The sequence below is a fragment of the Amblyomma maculatum genome, chromosome 7, assembly GCF_055883805.1.
Source record: "Amblyomma maculatum isolate TAMU_Amacu chromosome 7, ASM5588380v1, whole genome shotgun sequence".
In the NCBI taxonomy this organism is placed as follows: domain Eukaryota; kingdom Metazoa; phylum Arthropoda; class Arachnida; order Ixodida; family Ixodidae; genus Amblyomma; species Amblyomma maculatum.
In genome coordinates, this window is record NC_139350.1 from 47,571,067 (window position 1) to 47,597,798 (window position 26,732).

Below are 26,732 nucleotides of genomic sequence, written 5' to 3' on the forward strand. Positions count from 1 at the left end.
GAATTGACGTGGATCATGCATTTCAGTTCTGACAAGTGGAAAGTAACGGTCCCCTCCTTGCATGCATAGGTGCCTTTAGACAAATACATACTCGGGTGTGTGATTGTGACGCATATCAAGGGTCAACAGAAGGCCATGTGGAGCCAGTGTGATATTCTTCATGAAGGCTAAAGTAAAATTGTACAACAGCTGCTGTACCATGCAGAAAAAAAATTGATCATTTAGTGTATGATTAACTGACCATGAATAGCATCTTACTCAGAGTATGATGTGATATATATCTGGTTTAGCATCCCAAAATAACTACGGCTATGAGGAACACAATAGTTGAGGGCTCCGGTATAATTTTGACCATCTGGGGTTCTTTTACATGCACTGACACCGCACGGTGCATGACGGCCTATTGTTTCGCCTCTATTAAAATGTCCCTGCTGTGGCTGGAACCAAATCTGCATCTTTGGGTTCAGCAGCCAAGCACTCTAACTACTGAGCCAGCACAACGGGGCCAAGTATCAAAATGCATGCCATTACATTTCTTTCTAGCCTGTGGTTTTCTTCACAGAACTAATGTATACAAGGAAAAGTAAACAGCAAGAAAACATTAGTTTTATTGCACATTATATTCACATTTCAGCAAACATTCTCTAGGAAAAAATTTCTCATAATGTTTTCATGGAAACCATGAACAAAACAAAACAATGCACTTACTCCACTCGAATTATTAATGGGCAAGGTTGCATCTATGCTACTACACTGCGCTTATCACAAAACCACAAGCCCCATCTGCTTTGACCAATCACTTGATGGAACTAACGGAGACAGATGTCGCACACCACAGACTGGTCGTCTCGCAACATATCTCTGCATATGTTGCATTTCAATTTCATGCCTTTCCACTTAGTTTCAACTGTTGCCAGCATTACTAGTCACCCATCTTTTCTGAAATTCCTTTTTACGCTGTTGGGATCAGCATCCTTGTTAACGACGGTCTCTGGCATTTTAGATGCTATCATTTTCACATCTTCCTCATCTGGAAGAACGAAGGAAATGACAAGCTTTGAGCAGACAAAAAATTAGGGAGACTCCTAATCTCCACCTGTAAGGGTATGGTGTGCCAGCGTTAATGGTTCTTGTCTGCAGATCCCACTGTGGATTCTCGTTAATTTACATGCCCTTTGTTACAAACATTACTACTAATTCCTTAATTCATGTCTCTGTTATCTCAGATATACTCATTAGCATACGGTCGTAGGCTGCCCTGTTAGGTGATAGACAACCTGGCATAGACCTCTGTAAGCCTCAACCTTTCTTAATTGGAGCTGAAACGTTGAAGCTGAAATATTTCAAATATAACTTTGTAAGCTTGGCTTAACAGCTCCTGCCATGTCGTGTGGCCTCGTGACATTTGGCTCGTGGCACTTTTGGCTTGTGCACAGGGGTCATCTGTTAAACACTGGTTAACATGCATGAAAAATACATTTTCACACAAACTGGTGGCAAATGGTCAAGTGGTGCACTGAAGATTCTGAAATGTATACCTATATTCATGCAAGGATCGCATCATCACATAACATGATCAAGAGTTCTATCAGTACCTGTAGTTACATAGCATTTCAATGCCCATTAAAGGACCACCTCAGACAATGGTTGTTGTTATCTCAAGACCTGTTCTAACAGCGTACTGACGCCATTCCACTGAGCGATGGACATGTATATGCATACCCTAGATAGCTCATGATTGTGGATCTCATTTATTTCTATGACTTCCAAGGAGTTCCTGTCGTCAGAAACTTTATGAAATCGGGACAGTAGTCTTGAAAGGTGATGAAAAGAAATAACCAGGTTACCTTGACGCAATGCTAAATTACAGAGGGTGAATATGCTGCATGAAGATACCAAGAAGCTTGTACAAAGAAAAGTGAGAGTGAAATGGCAGGATTTTTGAAACATTGAAATAAACTACAAACTACACTTGTCAAACCTGTCATTAAGGGATGGAAATCATGCAGTAATCAAAAACGCAACATGGAAGCCATTTTAGGTCATCTTCACAAAACACATACCCACACCTCACACACAGCTTCATACTTATGAAAGAGGACAAACCAATATGCAAGGAGTGTGGAGATGAACTAACAATAAACCATATCTTACACATGCGCCAGAGTCGAGAAAAGAGGAAACATTTTGTACAATTTCCAACAGATCCATTTCCATCCCAGCATGATCCTAGGAGAGACGTGCAAATTTCCTGCATTTTTGGTTTCCTAAAATGTTCCTAAACAAGCTACATCCTAAAGAACATTTTAGTCATTACACACAAAATAAGTACATTAAACCTTGTTCTGGGTGCATGGCAGCATTAGTCGCTTAGGCACCATAAAAATCAACACAATGCTGTAAGGTATACTTTGGTTAGCTATGTTATATGAGACAAGCTTTCGGCCTGGTGTGGTCCTTATTCACGTGAAAGCGCTGTCATGAGGGTCTATGTCCCAGCGATCGTAAAGTGACCTATTCCAATAATTTTACAAACTGAAGGTGATTGTACAGATTTCTAAAGACTGGAGTGCTCTGTTTTATCAACGTCCGCCTGCTTTGACAGCCTGGAGTGAAACTGTTGAAGAGAATACATTTTTGAACATTTAACGCGTTTCTGAAGGCGTTGCTTTCAATTACGGGGCCAACAAAATGCAGGTGAATGTCAAACGCCGCCTAGATAGGCTTTCTAGCAAGACAGCGGTGTAGCGTGGAAAATCGCTCCGCCGATCCATCGCTGGCGCCGCTGACTTGAAAGGCGAACTGTTCAAACTTATATAGCTACTGACCACACCTGAAACACTGAATTGCGCATGATCAAGGCAGAATTTCTCTAACACTGAGCACTGGTAGCTATCGATTTCGCGCCCAATATTGTGAAAATCTGTCCTCTCTTCGATCATTGATACGTCCACGGTTGAACATTTATGCGCCTCGGGGTAGGCCAGCCGTGGGAACATGGATGCGTGGTTGTAGCAACGATCGCTTGCATGGCACACTGCAAAATTCCAAGAGTCAGCTTCTTCAACGAAATGTGCAGCGCACATTTTCTACCGCGTACCTAAGCCCGGCGATGCATGCATATCGATCCCGATCGTTTCAAAGCTGCGCGGCCGTTCAGTCGGGTCACGCTAACCTCGAGCATGCGGGGGTTTAAACTACATGTACGCAAACTTCAACGACAAGAAAAAGATGCAGCCTAAGCACTTTAGTCTAGTAATCCTCTATATACCAAAGAACATTGCTGTTCACAGGGAATTCGGATCATTCACGCTTCCGGCTTTCCGGTTGTGCACTCTTGCGGTGCGGTGCGGTGCAGTAGGTCTTCGCCTCGACGAGTCGATGTGCAGGCCTCTAGTAGATTCGGCATGTCTTCTGCCACGGCTCTGAGGTAGAATTTAAACGAAGAATTTAGCTAAAAACATCCTGTTTCCTCGGTCTGCATGTGAGGAACGAGCATAATGCCATTTCACATACATACTTTGGACTGCCGAATGTTCAGCTGCACGACGAGGTGTGTGTGTGTTGTGCCGGCGCTAGATCTTCAGAGGTCGATGCAGGACCTAAGACAGCGTAAATGCTAGGAATAGCTCGCTCGCATTACGGGCAGATCGAGGTGATAGTTTAGTGCGAAGCGAAAGCTGCTCGTGAATGTGCGTATCTCGATGCCAGCTGGTGGAGCTGGTGCAGTACGTAGCATATCGCCTGCAGCTATGTGCTTGACAGCGATGTTTGCCGTACACAACCCTAAGTGAAGACCGTGATCTATGTTAGAACGGATGCACTCTTCGTAGCACCTCATCGAGAGTCGCGGCTAGCTGATATCATAGAGGATGAGATCCATTCACGCGTAGCAAGCGGAATGGGGCTGCGTTCGACGTGCATATAGCCATGAGCCTGTATATCGACGTCCGCCGTATCTTTACGAGAATCGAATGGATCCGTCGGACGTACCTTTAGACACTTCGATTAATAAAGCCTGGCTTTCTGTGCAGCACAGCTTCACTCATTTATGCCCTTAGTGAAATGCCTCAAGCCATGTGATTCTATCCATGTGCTTGCCGAATTCACTTGAAGGCCCTTGTTCACAAACGTGCCCGAAGAAATAAGCCCCAGAATGCGTTTACATGACGCGCGACGAAAGACTAGGCTAACGACGACGGAGGCAGAACGATGCTATGATAAGGTGGTTAAAGATGCCGTAACATTTCAGTTAACGTAAAACTTGTCTGTAGAAATCCATGTCAAGTTGGCTGAACAGTTACGGTGTCCATTTTTCTGCCTTATCCGAGCATCGTTCTGTCTCCGTCGTTGTTGGCCTTGTTTTTCGTTCATAAGTAAAAAGACGATCAAATTCCCCACCAAAAGCACGTCCCTGTGACGTCACAAGCAACGTCACGTGTTTGTTGTGCCTCACAGTTCGCAGGGGGCGCTGGGAAACTAAAGCCTCGCTCAGAGTCGACACGCAGGCTTCTATGGGAGTTACTAGAGTTACGCTAACATTTGTTCTTATACCATGTAACAACTAGGTGACTAATTTAATTAAAATAGATTTAGACCGTTATTTATTTTACTTTGGTTTTTATAGCGTTCACAAAAATTTTGCTTAGTCACACGATCGGTGGTGATCGTATGCACGGTATGAACAACACACAGCCCCTGCGCCATTCCTGCGCTGTCTGGTCTGTCCGCCAGTGCTAACGACATCAATCGAATCGTGATTTGCAAAGTCGCCGAGGAACGCATCAGCGTGTTTTGCAGTGTGCCCTTTGTGTTAAGATTCTGCAAAGTCCCGCTCTGCAGTTAACCAGCAACCATGAGTTCGATTGGCACGGGTTATGACCTTTCTGCGTCGCAGTTTTCGCCGGACGGGCGTGTGTTCCAAGTGGAGTACGCGCAGAAGGCAGTCGAGAACAGCGGCACGGCCGTAGCCCTGCGAGGCCGGGACGGAATCGTATTCGCCGTTGAAAAGCTGGTCACATCGAAGCTCTACGAAGCTGGAGCCAACAAGCGCATTTTCACTGTCGACTGGCATGTTGGTGTAGCTGTTGCTGGATTGCTCGCAGACGCCAAGCAGGTGAGAAAGACCGGCCGCGATTGAAGCGGCACCGAGAGATAGGGCAAAGGCAAGGTTCGGTCTCTTTCGATGACTGTTTGTGGGTCTTTACCGTACTTGAGCTGCAGCGAGGTGACTTATTAGTTTTGGTGGCTAGTACGTCGTGTTAAAGGCTTCTGTAAACTGCGTTTTACTGTGCAGATGGTCTCCGGGGCCACTTGGCTGGCCCTCTCGTGGCCTCTGGCGCTCTTGCCGGCACATTACACTTGTTGCTTTCGCGGAGTTGCGATCTGTGCACTCGAGCGCGTACTCTTAATGCTAAAATCTGCTTGCTCGAAACAGTAGCGTGGTTGCCGCGGGCCAGTGCCATAGTGGGATTGTGCAAGTTTCAAGCCTGTGGTCCAAATCGCTTCCGTCATTCTCACTGGCGACGAGATTTTCTTGTTAATGGCCTATACACTGGTGAGCACGCTTGTCTGGAGCTCTGAAATAATGTGCTGTGGGACAAATAACCTGAAATCTTATCGCAGGCTTTTGGCTTGTATGTGACAGCACTTCTGTGCAAGAATTGGCCGACAAAACTGATACTTGCAGTAATTTTGTCTGTTACTCTGCCTGGCACAGCTGGAGTGATCTTGTTAGGCATCCTCACGTCTGTACTCTGAACCATCGGTGCTGAAATTTAGTTTTTAAGTGAAAAAAAAAAGAAGAAAAAAAAAAAAAACTGCCGCTAAAACTTAAAGGAATCGAGCGTCATGGATTAGTGTATAAACATGGGTTGATTATTTTGGTGCAGAACTGGACCCAGGTAGTACATATAATGCGTAGATAAGTTTTTTTTTTTTCAGAAGGCACTTTATGTGAAAGGAAATATAGTGAAGTGCAAGATCATTAATGACAAGGTTCATAATCTGCAGTTAGTTTGAACCTGCGATAATTGGAAAAAGCAACAGTGGCTTGGTAGACATAGGTGATGGACTTTCGATTTCTGCCGTGTGTAGCGACTTTGTTTTTGCTCCTAAAGAATGTGTCTGCTACGAATTGAGTGACACAGGTACATTGGCCTCGTTTGTAGGGGTATGCTATCAGTAACGCCGCCACCCCGTATTATCATTACCTGTGCCATTGGTGAAAAGAAAAAGAAACTGACAGACTTGTATATTTGTGCAGGTGGTGGAGACTGCACGTGTGGAGGCATCTAACTACCGCTCGGAGTATGGTTCGGCAATCCCACTGCGCTACCTTAAGGACCGTGTTGCCCTCTACATGCACGCGTACACCCTGTACAGTGCAGTGCGCCCCTTTGGGTCAAGTGTGCTGCTTGGCAGCTATGACCCCCTGGACGGGCCTCAGCTCTACTGCATTGACCCATCGGGCACCTCATGGGGCTACTTTGGCTGTGCTATCGGCAAGGCCCGCCAGGCTGCCAAGACCGAGATGGAGAAGCTCAACATGAAGGATCTTGACTGCAGGCAGCTCATCAAGGAAGCTGCACGAATCATCTACGTTGTCCACGATGAGGTCAAGGACAAGAACTTTGAGCTTGAGCTCAGCTGGGTCTGCAAGGAGTCCGATGGGAAGCATGAGTTTGTACCCAAGGATGTCTACCATGAAGCAGAAGCACATGCCAAGACTGCACTCGAAGAAGAGTCAGACTCTGATGATGACATGTGATGCATTGCTGACAGGACGGGGTACCAATTACAATAAACTTCTTATCCAGAAGCATGTAAAATCTCCTTACAAGGCTGCCTTTATACCAGTAGAAGCAGCCTTGTATGGTTGGTAGCAGGTTTTTATGGTCTTTAAGTGCAACTGCAGCCAGAGAGTGGGCCATTGTATGGCACCTGTTCCTACCCGCATTTTAACTGCCGGGGCCTAGTGTTAGGGTGTATTTATTAAAGGAGCAGGCCCTGCCGTGATTGGCCACTGTTACAGAGCTTGAATGCTGAGCCTGAGGATGCGGGTTCGATTGCAGCGATGGCGGTGAAATGCAAGGTGCCTGTGTGATGTGTGATGTCATGCATGTTTAAGGACCCCTGATTGGTGAAATTTCTGGAGCCGTCCACTACGCATTCACCTGGGAGACTCTTTTCTTTTTTTTTCTTTGTACGACCGCTGCTTTATATCTGACAGCGCAAAACTGGTATTTGCAAAACAGGCACCACATTACTATGCAGCTGCATTGTAATGCCAGCATCACTATTAACAGCCACATGAGCACCATTGTCGTCATCAGCTAAGCAGTGAGTGACGATGATAAAGCCAAAATGGTTGTAGATGGTTGCATTTCATGTTAGCTGCTGCAGTTGGTTGTGTGTATGTTTAGGGTTAGCTTGGCTGTAGTACACAGTGTAAAATTAAAGTTCTCATGTGCTTGATGTCATGGCACTACCAAAGCCCAAGAACAGATATTTGGAAACGTTTTTGCGATCACATACTTCTGAACTGTGCTTCATGAGATCAAGAAAAGGCGAACGTTTTGCACAACAGATGGATGCGCCATCAGCATATCTCGTAGTGGCAGAGGTTGTCTGAAAGTAAAGCTGAAATGAACTAGACTACGCTTGTCAATATGCAACAGAACCCCTCCAATATCAGCTGCTTGTGAAAGGCCATTGGTTTGGGCCATGCTTTGAGCAGAACTATTCTTACAGGTTTTTGAAGCAAGTAAAGTCTGCTGCTACAAGATCCCTGCTGAAGGACTCATTTGAACACAGCCTGAAAATCTATTTAATCTCTCCCTTTCTGGCTGGAACATTTATTAATGATGCCTCCCCCCTTATTCTGGTGCCAATAAAAAACGCTAGACTTTTTATCTCGCCATGTTGGCAGGTATGACTGTGGCATCCCCTATAGTTCAGGTCACTTAGGGACTTAATAGATGTGCAGGATGGAAGATAGAGGCAGCTACATTTGCATCCAAAATTCTAATTCTAGACGCACCTATGACCCAAGTGCCACGGATTAAGGTAATGTACAGGTGCTGCTGTCGGATTGCATGTAATCTAAAATATTCCTGGTGGTTGCAGCAGTTGTGCAGCCTCCTTTAGGTGGATATGTAGCACATATAAAAGTTGGATGGTGGGATATGACAAAAGAGGAAAGCGAACGTGAATTGTACCTCGAGTCCATTGCCGTTTGCATTCCAAATGGTAAAGATGTGAACTCTCCACAGGGTTCATTTTGGAATATAGCTGGTATTCGAGTTGTATGCTCTTCTGCATAGCAAGGGTCTGGTCGTGTTTTGACGCAGGCAAAATGCAAAAAGGTGCCTATGTACTATGCAGTGACTGTGCACGTCACTGCACAGTGCAGGTAGTCTAAATTATTCCAGGGCCTTCCATTATGGCACCCCACATAGCCCGAGTCACTTGGGGACATTTAGCCCCACAAAAAAAAAAGCCCGTAAGCTTGAGCAATAAAGTACCTCTTACGCTGACGACGAATTTGGCAGTGTCTGGAGTGCTGTCTAACAGTGCTTTTATTAGGCTTTTGAATGCCATGTGGCAATGTAGCAACAACATACTGCAGCACTATCCTTATGGTGTTGGAGCTATGTATTCTAGCATTATCCAGCAGCAGTACTGCTGCCCCCATTTCATTGTGCCGCACCCTCTCTGCTCTTAGTGCTCACTTAGCTTCAGTTGCCGCACTGATAAGAATCTCAGATTGAATTTGGCAAAAGCACATTTTCGATATGAAACTTCATTTGGAGGGATTCAAATTTTTTTTTTTAGCCCACTTTCTCCACCTGGCCACTGCACCCTCCTCAGCATATTTTGGAGGCCAGTAACAGGAAGCGTGACCTTGCGAGGCCAACCTTGAAGCTTTACCTTTGAAGATATTTTGACCAGTATGACTCAATTTTAGGAGGGTTACTTAGGCCTGCGAAAAAGTTCTCTGCTGGAGAGAGCCCTTCTTGCACCCCTGGCCATGGGATGGGAATTTTTTTAGCCTTCTGTGCAGCTACTTGTGGTGACAGCTTCTGCCCCGTATCAAGCTTCAATTATGGCAGATACTTTTCACTTGTTTGACATACCAGTAGCCACATATTTATTCGCAGAGCTGCAAGGACAGGACAAAGTGCTTTATTTATTATTCCACTCCAGCTGGACTCAACTGATGTTATCGAAACAGCAGCTGCCTTGAATGATTGGCTGCAGGGATGGCTCTATCTTGTTGGGCACAATGACTCCTAGTTAACTAAGCGAGGAGGAGCCCAAGAAGATGAAACAGGACGCTTTGAGGAGGAGGGTGGGGCAAAGGAAGTTCCATAACAAGTGGCTGCACCGTGCGGAAGCTTTTACATATATACAACGAAAAGCAAAGAGAGAGAACAGGGTAAAAGAACAGAGAAAACATAGGAGGAGACATCGGCAGGCTACCAGAGGAAAAAATAGACAAAAAGAACTGCAAGCAATGCTGTCAAGGCAATGAAGGGATTCATGGCTTTTAAAAGAGCAATAAGTTGAGGGTGAGGGCTAGGGAAACGGCACCAGTGCATCTCTGTATGAGATGAGGATGGAAACGGGCTCTTCCCAATACATCAACAGTACACCAGCGGGCACCCATTTTGCAGTCAAGTGTTGTGCTCATTTATGCTCCGTTTCACAGGCTGTTTGCAGCACTACAAATGGCAAAGGTGATCTTGGCCAATCAGGGTGGTGAGCACTGACTGCGCTCCTGTCGTGGACGGAGGCACAGGAGAGTAGCATGAGCACAATCGTGTAATGCATGCCATTCCATCTGGCACAAATTGCCCTTGGCTTTCACAGTGCTGCAAACAGCTCATGAAAAGGAGCATAGCACGAGGCAGTTTTGAAGCCTTCAAATGTAAAGCCTCAGAGTCATCATTGCATGGCTACACTCACTGTTAGTAATAGCCTGTCAAAGAAGTGAAAGGAAGTGCAAAATAATGTCATGATGGGGAAAGTAGGCTAGAAGAATAGAGGTTGAATTCCCACAAATAAGGGTGCATTGGCCACGTTTGTTGGTGCATCTTAGCAGCATAGGAATTGAAGCTACTAAGTGGGCTGCTGGACAACGTTAAAATGTTTATAATGACGACCATAAGACAGTGCTGCAGCAGATTGTTACTGAAGCACTGTTACTTTTTCATGGATGTGATGTAGCAGCAGGTAGTGCTTAGCAAAGTCTCCACCAGTGCTAGTCTAATGACAATGGGGTAAGAACAGGATCAGTCAGTACTTTGCTTCTATCCCATCACTGCAGCTAAAGGTACAATGTACACCAAATGAACTGGCACATTTGGCAATCAATGGCATGGTCCACAACTGGATGGAAAAACGAAAAAAAAAAAAAATTACTTTTCGACATGTAGTCACAGGCACAGCCTTAGTGAAAAGTCTTTGGGCCATAGGCTCACAAGGGCAAAAAACAAACAAAACGAAAAACAGTGAATTACAACACATAATTTGCACAATCTGATGTATAATGTTGGTAGTCCACTGTTTAGTGGGCATGAGTGTGGCATGCTCAGCTCTGATGATGGGCACCAGAAAAGATGTTCGGTGCAAAACACGTGCATCACTTGCAGCCTACAAGCAACAAAGGCAGTTAAATACACTGTTGGGCTTTGCTTGTTCCACCTGATGCACACAGCTCTGCCTTGCCATTCTCACACAGCGCCCCAACAATCACAGACAACTTGCACATTAGTTCAAGTCCTGCACACAAAGGCCAGTAACAGTAATGTCCAACAGAGACAGCGTGTGTTGCAAGTGCTGTCTTTAGCATCAGTGAACTCGCACCAGTTCTGCTCGGGCCTTCCCTGTGTTTTTGGGCATCTTTTTGGAGGCGCTGTCATCGAGGTCCTTGGCTTTGTAATAATGTGGTGCCACCTCCAGCAACCAGGAGTTCTCAATTTCAATGACCTGGCGCATGAACTCCTTGGTGGTAAACACAAGCTCAAAGTACACCACCCAGCGAGGAAGGTCTTCAAAGAGGGAGCTGTTTGGGTGCATCATGACTGTCTGCTGGTGTTTGACTGTCTTGTAATGGCCACCCTTGGAAAAGCGGGCCGTGTGGTAGAAGTAGCCAGCTGTGATGGCCTGCACATTTCACAAGAGCATCTGGTTAATGCGGCAAGAGCAATCAAGCACTACTGAGCTTTTTGGGCTCCCCTACTCTGTGAGGCAGGCAAATTAAATTGTTTCAGTGTTTAGCAGAACCCAATATCAGAACATCGGGAGCCAACAAGTTGCTATTTCTTTTCATGAAGCATAGGTAGTAAAGCAAAAAAAAAAAGGCAGACCATGAAAATCATGAACGCTAAGACTTCTTGCAATGGTTTTTACAACGGAGCTAAAGAGGCTGTGCAAATGGAGTAGTTGACACCTAACACTTCACCTATTCTTTTTCCCCTCCTATCCATCACAGGCATTGATAATACAATGGCTGTCACCACAACTGCCTTTCTCAATAACGGCTCAAATTCGAGTTTGTAGCAGATCTTGGAGAAATTTTGTCGTTTTTTCAACAGTAATTTTCAAGGTTAAAGGATAATGAACTCCTCTTTTACACCACTTTGGCTTCCTTTTAAACAAAGCAAAAGCTAGGCTGACAAAGCAAAAAGAGTGTTGCATAATGCTTGACGCAGCATGCCTTTTTCCAAAGCACTAAGCAAATCGTGCTTTGTGCTAAACTATCTGCACATTGTGAAAATGTGATTGCTTCAGACGTCTACAGTGGTGTTGTACAGAACCAGACACAAATTATTAAAATTTCAGGTCCTCACCAGAACATCATGCACAACATCAAGAAAGCACTTTAGTCTTTTTTGAGCAAGGGGCTAAATTTAACTCAATTTTCAGGCTGCTTTCTCCACCTACACAGTACATTTTAACCTCACTTTTCATGCTGCTACCAAATTTATTGTTGTATTTTACTGAGATGTCATTTGGTTGCAGCAGGATCAATAGCAGTTTGAAATAGCACTGCTCGAAGTTTAGCATGTGCAAATTTCACTTGGTAAATTTCTACATTTCCCATTTATGACATTTGTAGGTCCTAGAAAAAAGAAAATTATCGCTGCACTTGTGTACTGGTCTTGACATACCAGGTTTACATGTAAACAGACACGCGCCAGCTAATCAATGGTAGCACGTTCAGGCAAAGAAAAAATGTTACATTATACAGGTGAACACCATGGCCAGTGCTGCTAGTCAAGCAAGAGCTGGTGCTCCACCACTTAAAAAGGAGACTTGCACCATCTACAAGTGTGAAACATGCCTCTTTCTCCTCTGCACCCTGTGCTTTGCAACTTTTCACAATGGAAGCAGAGACTTCAAATATTTTAAGAGAGCCCAAGATGGCTCTTCATTTACAATAAACAATATTTCATGTTCTCCTAAATAGTGGCGGCACCCATGACAAACGACCGATGCAGCTGATTTTGACCACCACTTGCAACATGAATGAACAGCTAGCCAGGACTAACTGCCTTAAGCAAACGCCTATATGTCTGTTTACAGCTCTTATTTTCTCTCATTATTCTCTTATGCTTTTCTATGAAGACAATGAGACACACACTGATTTCAAAGCAAGGACGCTAAAGATGACACACGCACACATCTGCCTTCTAATTATCAATACATATGGCTTGAAAGGCCTTCAGGTGTGAAAAAAACCAAAAACAGCTAATTCAACGGCCCTTGTACCCAGCAGGAACTCGTGAGGGAGGTTCTATTCAAAGCAGACACCACCATGCAACTAAATGTGGGGCCCTTTTCCACTATGTGGAGCCAGCCTGATGTGTCACTGTACATGTGGCAGGGCTCCCGAAAGTTGAAGAAGGGCTTCCAGTGCATTCCGAGCACAGCTTGAGCGAGCATATGGTTGTTCTTGCTTTGAGAAGAGATCTCATGTGAATACTTATTCATTTCTTTTAACCAGGAGTGCATGAGAAAGTTTAAAATTACAGAAACCCGGGAAAGAAGTCAATGTCTGAGAGACCAACGACCTTAGGAAACACTAAAACAAAGACAGGTCTCACAAGGTGATACAGTATGTTGCAAACAAAACACGAGCATAATCTACCAAGCGACAGCAGTGCTGCAGACCACAAACGTCAGCAGTGCGTGTCTCTGGTACACTGTCTGTAGAACAGTGAAACTCGGAAAGCTTAATGATGAGCGCACCAAAACTGCCTCCCCAAAGATGCTTTAGAAGAACATTATATGGAAGCCGCTCAGCACGATGAAAAAGCTTACCACAGCATAGCTCCTGTAGAGTCTAGAACAGCTACACCTCAAATGATGAATGTCACGCTGAGTGGCACACAAACATAATGGCCACCGGTGCAAGGTTGGCAACATGAGGCCAAACTTCTAAAACTGCAGCTGGACACTTTAAACAGTCAGCGCTCAGGTTAGCAACCTTTTCCTGGGTGTTATGAAAATGATATGCATAAAAATGGTGGGCTGGCCGAAAAAGTTTCTCTAATTACTATCAACCAGAGCCAGCCTTCACAGCTATCAAAGAACTCTGAACCATAGCAGCATGATTTCAGGATGCCCTAAGAAAATCAAAATAAAGGTTTTGGGACAAGGACAGGATAGAACAAGGACCTTTAGAAAAATTGAGAGCCTTCATTGAAGTAATATATACATACATGAGCTAGGCCACTATTTTGGCCACATCCAGGCTCCCATTCATAAGCTGAAGGGTCAAATACACTGGCCTACCACTCAGAAGCATCATGGGGCATAATTCTGTAAGCACCCTCCTGAGGACACGCTCTTAAAATATCCATGGCAGAAGTAAGAGTCAATTCGTCAAAAACCAGTGCGACCTGTAGACATCCTATTCAATAGAAATGGCAGTTAGAGATGACAGATGCCATTTAGAGATCCTCGAATCCTGGCCAGTGCAACTGAAAGCAGGAAATGCCATGACGGCAGCAGAACAAAGCAAGGAGGCAGAGGAAGACGTTAGAATGTGGAGCCTGTGAGCAGAGCAGAGCCGCACAAACTTGGAGAGGGCGAGGTAGGGTTTCTCCTGCAAGCCAGCAAAACATGCGATAGAGGCTTGCTTGCACAACTGCCCTCCGTCCGGAAGATGAAATTGGTGTAAGCAGGGTGCTGTTTTCACTGCATAGGATGGGGTGAACAAGTGTAAAAAAAAAAAAATATAAGCCGTGTTCACCATGACAAGCAGATCGCCTCTTCTGCATATGAAATAAAGAAAAAAACAACAGCAAAACAAGTCATTGCAACTAATGCGCAGGCATTTTGCCGCGGGCGAAACAAAGTAGCTATGCAGACTGTACATAACGTCAGTAAAAAAATATGAATGTGACCACAACTGAGGCATAAAAGATAGTGGAAACCAAAAAGCTCTTATTCACGAAGACACTGTGGAAATACTAACTTAAAGGCTTTGGGTGCACAGTACCTTCCACCTCAACACATTTGGCAAGGCAGCTGCAGACACTCAAAGGTGCCGGCAAAGAAATTTTGCTTTTCGAGTGACTATATCAAAACGGAGGCAACCACAGATGCCATGAAGGTACCATTCATGCCCGGATATATCCCACAAGTTCTCATCGATTCTACATTTATGCAAAAGATAGAAACTTGAGAAGACGAACACCAACAAGTGATGCAGCAATGGTGCAGAGGTTCATTCAAGAGCCCCATAGCTTGAATTTTGGTGTTTCACAATTCTCTATCGGATAAAGTAATCCACGTGCTGATGAACTTGTATAACCAAGCCTGGGTGCAGCCTAATTTCGACAATCAGAGCTTTATGCCTTTACCAGAACAGATTTTGGCCACTCTAGAATGGTAGTGATTGGCCACAAACTCCCACACTAACCGAATTAACCCCTAGCCCTCAGTCCCCAGTGGCTGCGGAGCAACTGATCCGTGATGCGGCAAAGGATGTTAAATGCCTTTTGCCCCAGCCAAGCCATCATTGAAAACTGAACCTGGCAATGTTTCATGCTACAACCTTATCCAGTGAGGCACTAGCAGCACTATTAAAGGATCAAGCGGGTATTAAAGTGGATGTCATAGGGCTTAGTGAGGTTAGGTAGACAGAGCAGTGCTAAAGGGTGGGGACTTACTATACTATCGTGGTTGAGCAGACAACAAGAACTAGGTATGGAATTCTTCACTAATAAAGGTGTAGCTGGCAACATAAAGGAATTTCACAGTGTTAACGAGGGGGCGGCAGTTACTGCAACTGAGCTCATAAAAGGTATAAACTGAAAGTAGTGCAGGCCTATGTACCTGCATCTAGTGGGATCAGCAATGGGTGAAATAAAAACGCAGTACACTGCACTGATGAACAAATTCAATGCTAAAGTAGGAAAGAAATAGGCCTGGGACCAGGTAGTGGGTGGTTACACTAGCATAGGTCAGAGAGGGCACCTTGTAGAATGCACTTTCCTCTCCCATGTGGCCGGGACCGCCAGCATATGGCCTCACCACAGCCTTCTTCACAGGCACTGATGTGCAAGTGCTCCTTCACAGTTTAGGATAACAGCAGCAAAGTTTTCTTTCCTTACAAATGCAGCAGCTACTACTGCTGCACTGCTGGCTGGAGTAACTGTGCAGCTGTGATTTGGTGTCGCCATGGATTGTTTATTTCAATGTTACGCGTGAACTAACGGCACTGCAGTCTACTCTTGCTCCTTCCCGGGCGCATCGTCTGTAACATGCGGCGCGGAAGCATGGAGCAGCCAGCATTCACGTAGCTGTTACATGCTGCAGTTGCACTCTAAATGGCTGCAGTGCAGTTATGACTACATTATGACAGTTTTGGCTTCGAAATCATGCATTACCTCAAAGAACGTGTTTGTGTGATGCGAAATTTAATACCGTGAAACAAGTGTGACAGCACTGTCGACTTGCTCGCCAGAACCAGCATTCGAGTAAAGTTGTCTGCTTTTCGGCTTCATTTCTTTTTATTACGCAATATTGTGACACGCAAGTGATTTCGTAATAAATTATGATGTAGCCGTTCATTGCGCAGTGTGTGCTGTCATGCAATTTTTCAATTCTTATTTAGCAACATCCTCCTTCTTTTCCAGTTTCAGTCCAATTTGTGACAGGGATTCAGGCCGCCAACATGTGTGCCTCCAATTCTATGCCGTTCACTGTAAACGCAGGGAGTGTGCCGAGAAGATGCTGAGTCTTTAACCTAAAATCAAAAACAAATAGACGTACACTTTAACAACAAGATGCCAGTCTCTAGATGCCTAAAATTGGCGGAATGAAGAGACGGCATTAAAGGCGATATCGCGTCCTCTCTTAAGACGAAGCTTTATGCTATATTTTTTGTTAACATGAGGCCTCTTCATGCTAGCTTACATGCTTTGCACCAGGGCAACGAAACCTATTGAAACAATTACTTGGAAGTCCGTCATTTGTTCGTGTCACTGACAGACTTAATCGAGATTAAAAGGTGGGCACAAGCTATGCACATAAGAGATAACTTACTTTGCAGTGAACAATTCCTGATCTGCATTTAGAAAAGGAAATATATTCAAGTACTCTCATGATAGTTCGTGTAGCAAGGCCCTTTATTTTCTTGCTGGCACATATTTCGAACACAAAGTGCCTTATAAACCGAAGAGAAAGCACCCTAATGCGCTTTCCCGTGTGTTTTGACAGCAATGCCAGTAGAGAACTTGCAAGATTCCAAGAGCCTATCAGTGTACATAGTGCAAATTGGACAGCTCGAGCTACACAAACGTATTTTGATTTGGGTCACTTTGAGTTCGTTGCAGTACCAGCAATTCGAAGGAAAATTGAGTATTTTCGAGACGAAGAAATAGACGAGCCATGAGGGTGAGGAATTTTGCTTATTGAGAAGACTTTTGTCATTGAGCGGTCAATTGTCACGGCAATGATATGTTGCGCATAAAGTTCTCATATGTGAATTGAGCGCTGATTATGTAGAAACTCTTTTGAAGCATGTCAATGAAGCGAAATCGTGCACGGGGCTTCTAACTCAGAGCTAATGTGAAGAGAGGAGACATCATAAGCACTGCAGAGAAATTCGACAAGCAAGATGATCATAAAAATTAAAATATATTCAAAATAACTAAGCATGCGGAGTAGAAAACGCAGCGAGCTGCGGCAGTTGACAAGAAAAAGAAAAAAGATATGGTGAATAATGCCTTTATTTGATTGAAGGGATGAGGGATGGGAGTGTATCTTCTCACTTCTTTGCGGTTCTTCAAGCTGTAGATAAGCATCTAAAAAGCTCAGAAGAGGATCTAGATAGGCATCTACAAGCTAGGCCTTCCAGACTTGCAATGGCTGATACGTCAAGCTCCTGCCTGAACTGAGGTACACAGTCGGACCCGGATATATCGAACCCGGATATTTCTAATTTTGGTTATATCGAACTCATGGAATATCCCCTTGAAAATCCCATGTAAATGTATAGGAAAGCTGCGTCATATATCGAACTCAATTTCACCGGTCGTTCGATATATCGAACTCCGCATCACACATAGGACGGTGCACCTTTCCCAAAGACGATCGCATCACCCTCTGCTGTTCGCCGCACGACGTTTTCGAGCCATGCGCGGAAGAAATGAGAGGGCACAGTTCGGTGACGGCTGGTCTAGGGAAGCGCTGCGCCCGCATCTGTAGTGATTGCTGCCGCGCGCCAGCATGTAATGCTTGCTAGCCATGTGTGTGAAAGAACGAGGGGGAACCAATGCAGTCGTGGAGTTCAGGAGAGGGGAAAAACGCGATAAAATGAAGCGCAAGCGTGTCCACACTCTGCTTCCAAGCTTTATCTCTCCCCTTCCTCTCCTTTTCTTCCCAGCCTTTGTTCGCAAAAGCACCAGCTTAGCCCGTGGCAGACACTTTCTTCACTGTGTGTCGTGAACGCTCTGCGCACGGCGGCTGATGACGGCTGTTTTATTTTGGGGGGGGGGGATTCATTTATTTTCGCCGTCGTGCTGAACGTGCGGCGTAGCATATGCTATGGCGGCTGCGGACATTAAGAAGCACGAATTGTTTTTTTTTTCTTTTGCGAGAGTCGTCCTTACTTGTGCTGAGCATGCGGCGCAGCGTAAGTTATCGACAGGTTTTTTTTTTTGTGAGAGTTGTCTATTTTTACATCTCAACGATAGCACGCGGTCAGCTGCGATCATGACACAGACTTTTAGCATTGTTCGCTTCAAACGGCATTTGCAGCTATCACGCTTTCCAATGATTTTGTGGCAGTGGACTATGCCCGCCCCAAGCGCGGCGTGATAAATCGAACCAGGCTTATGCAATCAAGCCATCACAGGCACTTTGCCGAGTTCGCTCCCTGCCACTGGAGAATCTATCAAAAGTATAGTCACAAGATAAACACGCCGTGACGTTATCACTGCTACAGTGTAGAACACTGTATCGCTGTAGCATCTTGGTGCGCTGCCAATAAATGAGCTGTGGATGTGACGGTCGAAACTGAGGAACGTGCCACCAAACGCTTTTTTTTTTTTTTTTTTTTTTCAAATTCGCGGGAGCAATAGTGGGAGGTGGGTTCATTACGCGAGTTGGTTGACTATGCGACAAATATAGGATCATTTTTCACGATTGCAAGTGGCGTCTCAAGCCGATTTCTGTATATCAAATTATCGATATATCGAACTATTTCGCGATCCCCTTCAAGTTTGATATACTATATCCGGGTTCGACTGTATATATGTCTAACGGCTTCGTAATTGCATTTTTGTGAGGCGGGCAAGCACAAAAGTGTATAAGCTTCTGAATGAGCTCAAGATATGCTACCCAAAGCATATGATCCTTAATTCATGCACTGAAGTGCATTTGCTCCAAATATGGTTTTTGCAGTTGAAGCAATACAAAATCACATGCAAAAAAAAAAGTATGGTCAGGGGAAGTTAGGAACGCTAACGGTCATTTCCCACTAGACACAAAAAAAGGATTCTGCTACTCACTCAAATATACTTCCCCGAAAAAGTATAATGTTCTCCTTTGAATTGCTCGTAACCTTGCAATGTTTGTCTATGTCGATGAAGTAAAGTTCTGGTTGTTTGCTGCACTTCATTAGCATTCGACATTAGTGTTGTTGACAATATTCCATTTTTGCTCCTTTCTTGTTGCACTAATAAATACCTTAGATTCATACCTTCAACGGCCCTTTCCGCGCTATAGATACCTTGAATATCATGTTTTAGAACTTCAGTCCTGTAGTTTGAAATTACATTAACTTCTCCTACAAGCAGTAAATGACGTCGTTTATCTTTTCTGTGTGTGTGTAAAGGGGAGGGGAATCTCAAGGGCGCGACTTCAATAAAACAATACAAGTTTTTTGAACAGACTCATGCGCTTGTTTAGCTATTTCCTTTTGCAGTGGCACGCCCATTCTCACTGATTCCTCTTTTAGTAAACTAATTAAATGACTCTTCACATCTGATGTTGTTTTCACTTCTTCACTTCACTTTATTCACCTTAAAGGCCTCCTTCCGGGGGTATTACATAAGGGGTGGGTTAATATATACAACAATAATAAATACATGTCATTGCCTTACGATAAAAGTAGTTATAGCATGTAAAAAGAAGATGGGCACATGATAGTGGCGACGTTGGTGGGGAGGGCATTCCAGTCCACAGCAGTGCGGGGGAAAAAGGAACCTGAAAAAGTTGCAGTACGAGATAGGGGCCGGGCAATCTGAAACGGATGTGCAGTGCGGTGAGATATGCGGGTCGGATGAGTAATGTAAGGTGTTTGATTCAGAGTGCTGTGGTACAACTTATGGAGTAAACAAAGGCTCGCTATGCGGCGGCGAGCTTCGAGGCTTTCGAGACCGGAAATATTCTTCAGAGATGAAACGCTGATGGTATACGAATATGCAGAATGAACGAAGCGGATGGCGCGGTTTTGGACTGATTCAAGTGCATTTGTTAGGTACATTTGGTGAGGGTTCCAGATGGGACTAGCGTACTCAAGTTTAGGTCTGATAAGTGTTTTTTAAGCCAGAAGTTTAACGTGCTGCGGTGCATGACGAAGATGACGTTTTAGGAAACCTAGAGATCTGTTGGCAGAGGATATGATTGTGGTGATGTGTGTTCGCCAAGAAAGATCGCTAGACAGGGTTACACCGAGGTACTTGAAGGATTGAATGCTTTCTATGGGTGAATTGGCAACTGTATAGGAAAACATAAGGGGGCTGTGATGATGTTGGAATGAGACGAGTTTGCATTTTTTGGCGTTTAGCTTTAGCGTTTTAGACGACAAAGGAATATATATATTTTTTAATGCTATATACGGGAGTGCGAGAGTGCCGATCCGGAGCTATGTTCCATGCCATACCTCGAAAGTGAGACATTAAGAAAAGCACTTCTGGTTAGACGACGACAGAGGCCGTTTATGCATAATCTGTGTTCACTATATCATTTGCCACAAATAGCCAGACTTCATGCACTGCATGAACAGGCTGCCTAGGCTAGCAGATTTCTGCGTGTAATGGAGGCAATCTGTGCAGCGCAGTAGTAAACGTGACATCCACTGCGTTACCTTCTAAAGTTAGAGTGCTCCTATGCACTGAAAATTTGACTAATTTGTTTGCATGACAGGATCTACACCCTGAAAGAACATATTACAAAGCACAGGCCAGGGAGTAAAGCAAGAAACAGTGCTAAGGAGCAAGCTGACGGCGCTCACACTTTTTTCACAGCATTAACAAGTGAATTTCGCATAACACAAACGCGTTCTCCAAGGTAATGCGTTGCTTTGAAGCCAAAGCTGTCGTAATGTAGTTACTATAATTATACTGCAGCCACGTACGGTGCAATGGCAGCACGCAAAAGCTGTGTGTGTGCTAGCTGCTCCATGCTTTCGCGCCGAGTGTAGGAGACAACGCGCCCAGCAAGGAGCAAGAGTTGACTGCAGCGCTGCTAGTTCTCGCGACTGCCACCTGGGACACACTCCTCCACTGGGCGGTATGGGGAGCTGTGAAACTGAGTATGTTCTAGTAATGTCAGTTTATTTCCCATGTGCACTGCTTCCCATGTGGGACCATTCCCAGCATGTCTTGTGTTGTGGCAAAGTTCCAAGTGCTGGCTATCAAAGAAAAACGCGTCATTACATGAAACATTGAGTGTGGTATGATAAATTTGTGGTCACACATGAGGGCAGCCGTATACCAGCAATACCGTGTAGAGTGTGGAACAAGAGCAGCCTGAGCCTTGTTCCTCGCTCCATATAGTATTGTTAGCGCAGCCTATAAGCTGCTAGCCTTAAGAACTGCCTCAGCAGGAAAAAATAACAAATTTCTGTAGTCCAAACTGAGCAAAAACTTTCACTTTTGTACACCTTAAAAGTACTACATCAAGGCTCACCCTCTATTAGGTACGTGAAAATATTTAAGCCACTTTCGGTTAGGTCATACTCCAGCTATCAGCAGTTTTGCCATGGTCCCGCGAGGTATGTGTCATCTAGATTTCACTGTGCCGAACAGGTAATGATCGCATCATAACAGATGAGCTATCTGTTGCTTGATTATCACTTTTTCACTGCAGTGAGATTTCTCTCACACAGTAGGTACACCTAACAAAGAACGCACACCACGCTGACCTTTCGAATGGCGACCGTGTCCTCCCTGTTGGACAGCAGCTCAATCTCGACACGCTCCATGAGCCCTTGCAGCTGGTCACGAATGTCACGTGCCCGCTTCATGGAGCGCTGCTGCAGGAAGTTCTCATAGCACCACTGGGTCGAGTAGCTGGTGTCCGCCCACTGCACACACATGCAAAAGACACTTTCATTACTGGTGACCACCACTCCACCCCTGGATTCCAAGTGCCTCTATTTAGGACTGCTAAGAAACTGAACCACATCACAGGGAAAAGTGACCAACGCTGAATCCATGCTCTGCTTTAGATATCACAGCAACTTCAAATTCAAGCACAAGCTTGGCAAACTAAAGTTTAAAGCAGTCCTGAAACACTTTTTGAAATGTTGCCGGTAATGCTGCAGATTATTTTATAACGTTTCATTGTACATAATAAATGTGTAAAGAATTACAGGAATCCGTACACACAGTTAGGAGGTATTCAACGGAAAAAAAAGAACTACAATCAAGCAAAACGTCATCCTCAACTCAATTCTTGGACGGTTTCCACATCCCATTTTAGTCTCCTAATAATGCGATTTGGTACAGAGAAGTGAAACAGCCTCTGTGCACACTGCAGAAGTGCATCAAAAAAACGTATGCCACAGGACATGCTTTCTGGGTCCTGTAGCATAGGGCATCTATGATATCCCAAAATCTGAAAATTTCTTCAGGGGGTGTGAGAATCATCATTCTCCCCTCTAAGTACCTTGGCAGCCTCATTGGCACCTTAAGTCTCCTCACATGTGACGCAGGCTGCCTGTGAAGACACACTGCCGATACCGTGTTGCACCGTGAAGGATTCCTGGGAGGCCCTTAACATACCCGCGCAGCTCTGCTTCTGACACTCCCGACAGTATGCAGAAATGAAACAATGACGGAAACATGAAAAATGGCTACTGTCACGTTTTCATTTACAGAGAAAGCAACCATAATGGTATTTCATCAAATAAATTTACCATGATTCTTGCCAATTTTTTCGTGCCAATTCCAGCTTTTTCCCCGCCTCCTTGAAGTACAAATTAACACGATTTTACTGCATATCAAGAAATCTGGCCAATGGTAATTTGAGAAAAGGGCAAGCGGTTAGTGCGGCTAGAAATTCACGGCATAAATCAATGCTCATGTATGTGTACGGTGTATCTGTGTCACAATGTGGACACCTCTCTGGCATACATTCTGTAAAGTGTCGAACTTCACATAATTTTGGCATCAAGAACAGCTGACGACAAGCTGTGGTGCCTATGCTGTAGACTTTGACGATATGGCTAGTGCCATCATCTGAGCCAGTGCGGAGAAGATGGTAGATGCAGCTGCCGTCAGATGCATCCTCAAGCTACAGTAGGCACTCATTCAGACGAACCTGAAGGGACTAGAAAATTTGTTTGCTTATCGGCAGTTCATCTTAACCGATGTGCCCACAAATAAATATGTGGGTACGCTAGATAGTATGTCCAAATATATGAGACATGCAAACAATTAATAAAATACCCTTCAAGAGAGAGGGTAATCACAAATATAGCATGCACTATCCATTAAGTGAGCTGAAGAAAGAGCATGAAACCGGCTCATTTTATCCTGCTTAAAAATGACATTGTACTGTAATATGTATATATATTGTAGAGGGTGTGTTTATTCAGTCCACGCAAAGGGATTCAGCTGCTCAGGATGAATTTGCAGCGGAGCGTCAGGTGTATCAAATTACGAAGACAACGACCAACTTCTTCGTCCTCGAGAGCGCCAGCAAGCGATGCATGTCAGTGGCAATAACGATGAAGATTACCGCACTACAGTTTCCCCCCGGGCAGAGAAGGAGCCATCCTGGCGACTCATGGAGCCGAAAGGACAGACGGATCGTAGTATGGCTTGATTCGGTCCACATGAACTATTTCGCGTCCACGGCGACGCAAGTCCGCAGAGGTCGTAACGGGCTCAACTACGTAGTTGACAGGAGATGTTTTTTGAAGGACTCGGTATGGACCATGATACCGAGCAAGAAGCTTCTTTGAAAGGCCGGCGGTTGTGGCAGGAACCCAGAGCCACACCAAGGAGTTGGGTGCATAAGAAGGAGCCTCGCCAGTGTCACGATGGTGTTTTTGTTGCCACTGGTTTTCCTTTGTAAGCGAGCGAGCTAGCTGGCGGCATTCTTCTGCGTACTGGGCGGCGTCCGAGAGTGGCGTTGATTCAGAAACATCAGGGCGGTAGGGCAAAAGCACGTCCATTGTGCAGGTTGGCTCGCGCCCGTAAAGAAGAAAGAAGGGAGAGAATCCAGTGGTGGTCTGTATCGCAGTGTTATACGCGTAGGTTACGAAGGGAAGAACCTGGTCCCAGTTGGAATGAGCATCGTTAACGTACATGGCCAGCATGTCACTCAGAGTACGGTTGAAACGTTCTGTCAGGCCATTCGTCTGAGGGTGGTAAGAAGTAGCGGTGCGATGAATGATGCGGCATTCTTTCAATAGGGCTTCAAGAGCGTCGGACAAGAAAACGCGTCCGCGGTCACTGAGCAGCTCCTTTGGTGTCCCGTGGCGAAGAATCAAGTTGTGGAGAAGGAACAAAGCAACGTCTCTTGCTGAGGCAAAGGGTAACGGTGATGTTTCAGTGTAGCGAGTAAGATGGTCTACTGCCACGATAATGCACCGGTTTCCAGCGGCAGTAGTAGGAAGAGGGCCATAGAGATCTATGCCAACGCGGTCAAACGGACGAGCAGGACAGGGTAACGGCTGCAACGAAACAGGGGGCTTCTGAGGAGTTTTTCGGCGTTAACAAGATTCGCAAGTGTGCACGAAATGTCGTACAAAACGATACATTCCACGCTAGTAAAAACGCAGACGTAGGCGCGTGTAGGTTTTCAATATGCCACCGTGAGCACACTGTGGGTCTTCATGGTACGCAGCACAAATTTCAGCGCGGAGATGAGGCGGGATGACTAGAAGCCACTTCCGTCCATCAAGTAAATAATTGCGGTGATAGAGAAGACCGTCACGAATGGAGAAGTGGTGGGCTTGCCAGACGAGCGCTTTGGATGAATGACCGGGAGTAGGACTTGAGAGAAAATCCAAAAGTGCCCTGATCCAGGGGTCATTCCACTGTTCGGTAGCCATGTCGACAGTGGCAAGAGTAGACAAATCGTAAGCACAGACGTGGTCAGACGAGGTATCACTTGGCAATGGCGAGCGGGAAAGAGCATCCGCGTCCGTATGCTTCAGACCTGACCGATAAATGACATGAATGTCATACTCCTGGAGACGGAGAGCCCAGCGAGCAAGGCGACCACTTGGGTCTTTCAGAGAGGCGAGCCAGCACAAAGCGTGGTGATCGGTCACAACATAAAACGGTCGGCCATATACATAGGGACGAAATTTCCCGATGGCCCAAATAATGGCCAAACATTCCCTTTCTGTGACTGAATAATTAGACTCTGCTTTCGTCAATGTTCGGCTGGTGTATGCCACAACATACTCGCTGAAACCAGGCTTACGTTGGGTAAGGACGGCACCAAGCCTAATACCGCTGGCGTCAGTGTGGATCTCCGTAGGCGCAGTCGGATCAAAGTGGCGTAGAATGGGAGGTGAAACCAAAAGGCGGCGTAAAGTGTTAAAGGCTTTGTCGCAGGCTGGAGTCCAGGAGGAAAGGTCGGAGCTACTGGCAAGGAGCTGGGTCAGAGGAGCGATGATAAAGGCGAAGTTCAAGATGAAGCGTTGAAAGTAGGAGCAGAGGCCGATAAAGCTCCGGAGTTGCTTCAGGGAGGTTGACTTTGGAAACTCTGCAACTGCGCGAAGTTTGGTGGGATCAGGAAGAATGCCGTCCTTAGAGACTACGTGGCCTAGAATTGTGAGTTTTCGAGCGGCAAAGTGGCACTTCTTCAAATTCAACTGAAGCCCAGCGTCAGCGAGACATGTGAGGACATGCTTTAGGCGGAGAAGGTGAGAAGAAAAGTCGGTGGAAAAAACTACGATGTCATCCAGATAACAAAGACAGGTCTGCCACTTGAGTCCACGAAGAACAGTGTCCATCAGGCGCTCAAAAGTAGCTGGGGAATTGCAAAGGCCAAAGGGCATAATGTTGAACTCGTATAAGCCGTCCGGTGTTATAAAGGCAGTTTTCGAGCGGTCATCATCAGCCATCGGTACCTGCCAGTAGCCAGAGCACAAATCCAAAGAGGTGAAATACTCGGCTCCCTGTAAACAGTCCAAGGCGTCGTCGATTCACGGCAGAGGATAGACATCTTTGCGCGTGATCTTGTTTAGTCTACGGTAATCGACGCAAAACCGGATGGAACCATCTTTCTTGGTGACCAGAACAACCGGAGAAGCCCATGGACTGTTAGATGGCTGTACGACGCCCCGACGAAGCATGTCCTCCACATTATCAGCAATGACTTGGCGCTCAGAGGCTGACACGCGATAAGGACGCTGTCGTAAAGGTGCGTTTGTACCAGTGTCGATTGTGTGCGTAACGACAGACGTGCGACCCAGAGCAGTGTGAGGAAGGTCGAAGGTAGAAGTGAAGTTCTGTAGAAGAGCAGCGAGCTGATCGCGTTGTGAGGGTGGAAGATCTGCGTCAATAGCTTGTTGAAGAACATCAGGTGGTGTTGAAGCGGTCGCTATATCGCAAGAGCTGAGGGCATTAACGTCTAATGAAGTAGGCGTGGCAGAAAGAGTATTTACAAGCGCGGGATCAAGTTCTTCAATACGACCGAGACACTTACCGCGTAGCAGGACGGACGGACACGAAAATGGATTTGAGACGTACATTGCACTAAGGCCATCTTCGAACTTGAGAACAGCAAATGGAAGCAGGAGGCAGGGATGGCGTGAAGCGGTGTCGGAAGGTGTGAAGAAGACAGTCGAACTAATAACGCTTTCACAGGAGAGTGGAACGAGGGCAGCAGAAAATGGAGGAATATCTGTGTCATTGGCGACGAGGAGTTTTGCAGGCCGGGTAAGGACGTCACACAAGACGGTATCACAAAGAGGTAAAAAGGAAACTTCCGCGTGGGCGCAGTCAATAACGGCATGATGA

At 45.5% G+C, this 26,732-nt stretch overlaps 2 protein-coding genes and 1 long non-coding RNA gene across 3 annotated transcripts in view; 1 reads left to right on the forward strand and 2 right to left on the reverse strand.

Moving 5' to 3' along the window:
* Window positions 1–584: 584 nt before the first annotated feature.
* Window positions 585–4,179, reverse strand: LOC146183151 (uncharacterized). Its single transcript, XR_014708734.1, has 2 exons — window positions 3,521–4,179; window positions 585–3,425 (listed from the first exon to the last, which is right to left on the reverse strand). It is a non-coding gene; the product is annotated as an uncharacterized LOC146183151 (long non-coding RNA).
* Window positions 4,180–4,688: 509 nt separating this feature from the next.
* LOC146183152 (proteasome subunit alpha type-3-like) lies at window positions 4,689–6,820 on the forward strand. Its single transcript, XM_084609055.1, has 2 exons — window positions 4,689–5,116; window positions 6,266–6,820. The coding sequence occupies exons 1-2, from the start codon at window positions 4,856–4,858 to the stop codon at window positions 6,767–6,769; spliced, it is 765 nt and encodes a 254-aa protein (XP_084465181.1). The 5' UTR covers window positions 4,689–4,855; the 3' UTR covers window positions 6,770–6,820.
* Window positions 6,821–9,170: 2,350 nt separating this feature from the next.
* Window positions 9,171–26,732, reverse strand: part of l(2)37Cb (DEAH-box helicase 16 lethal (2) 37Cb) — a 98,550-nt gene continuing 80,988 nt past the window's right edge. The window contains exons 20-21 of the mRNA XM_084609054.1: window positions 21,671–21,832; window positions 9,171–11,169 (exon numbers count right to left, since the gene is read on the reverse strand). Coding sequence (XP_084465180.1) covers window positions 10,855–11,169; window positions 21,671–21,832 — 477 coding nt within the window. The 3' untranslated portion in view covers window positions 9,171–10,854. The remainder of the gene's footprint in view (window positions 11,170–21,670; window positions 21,833–26,732) is intronic.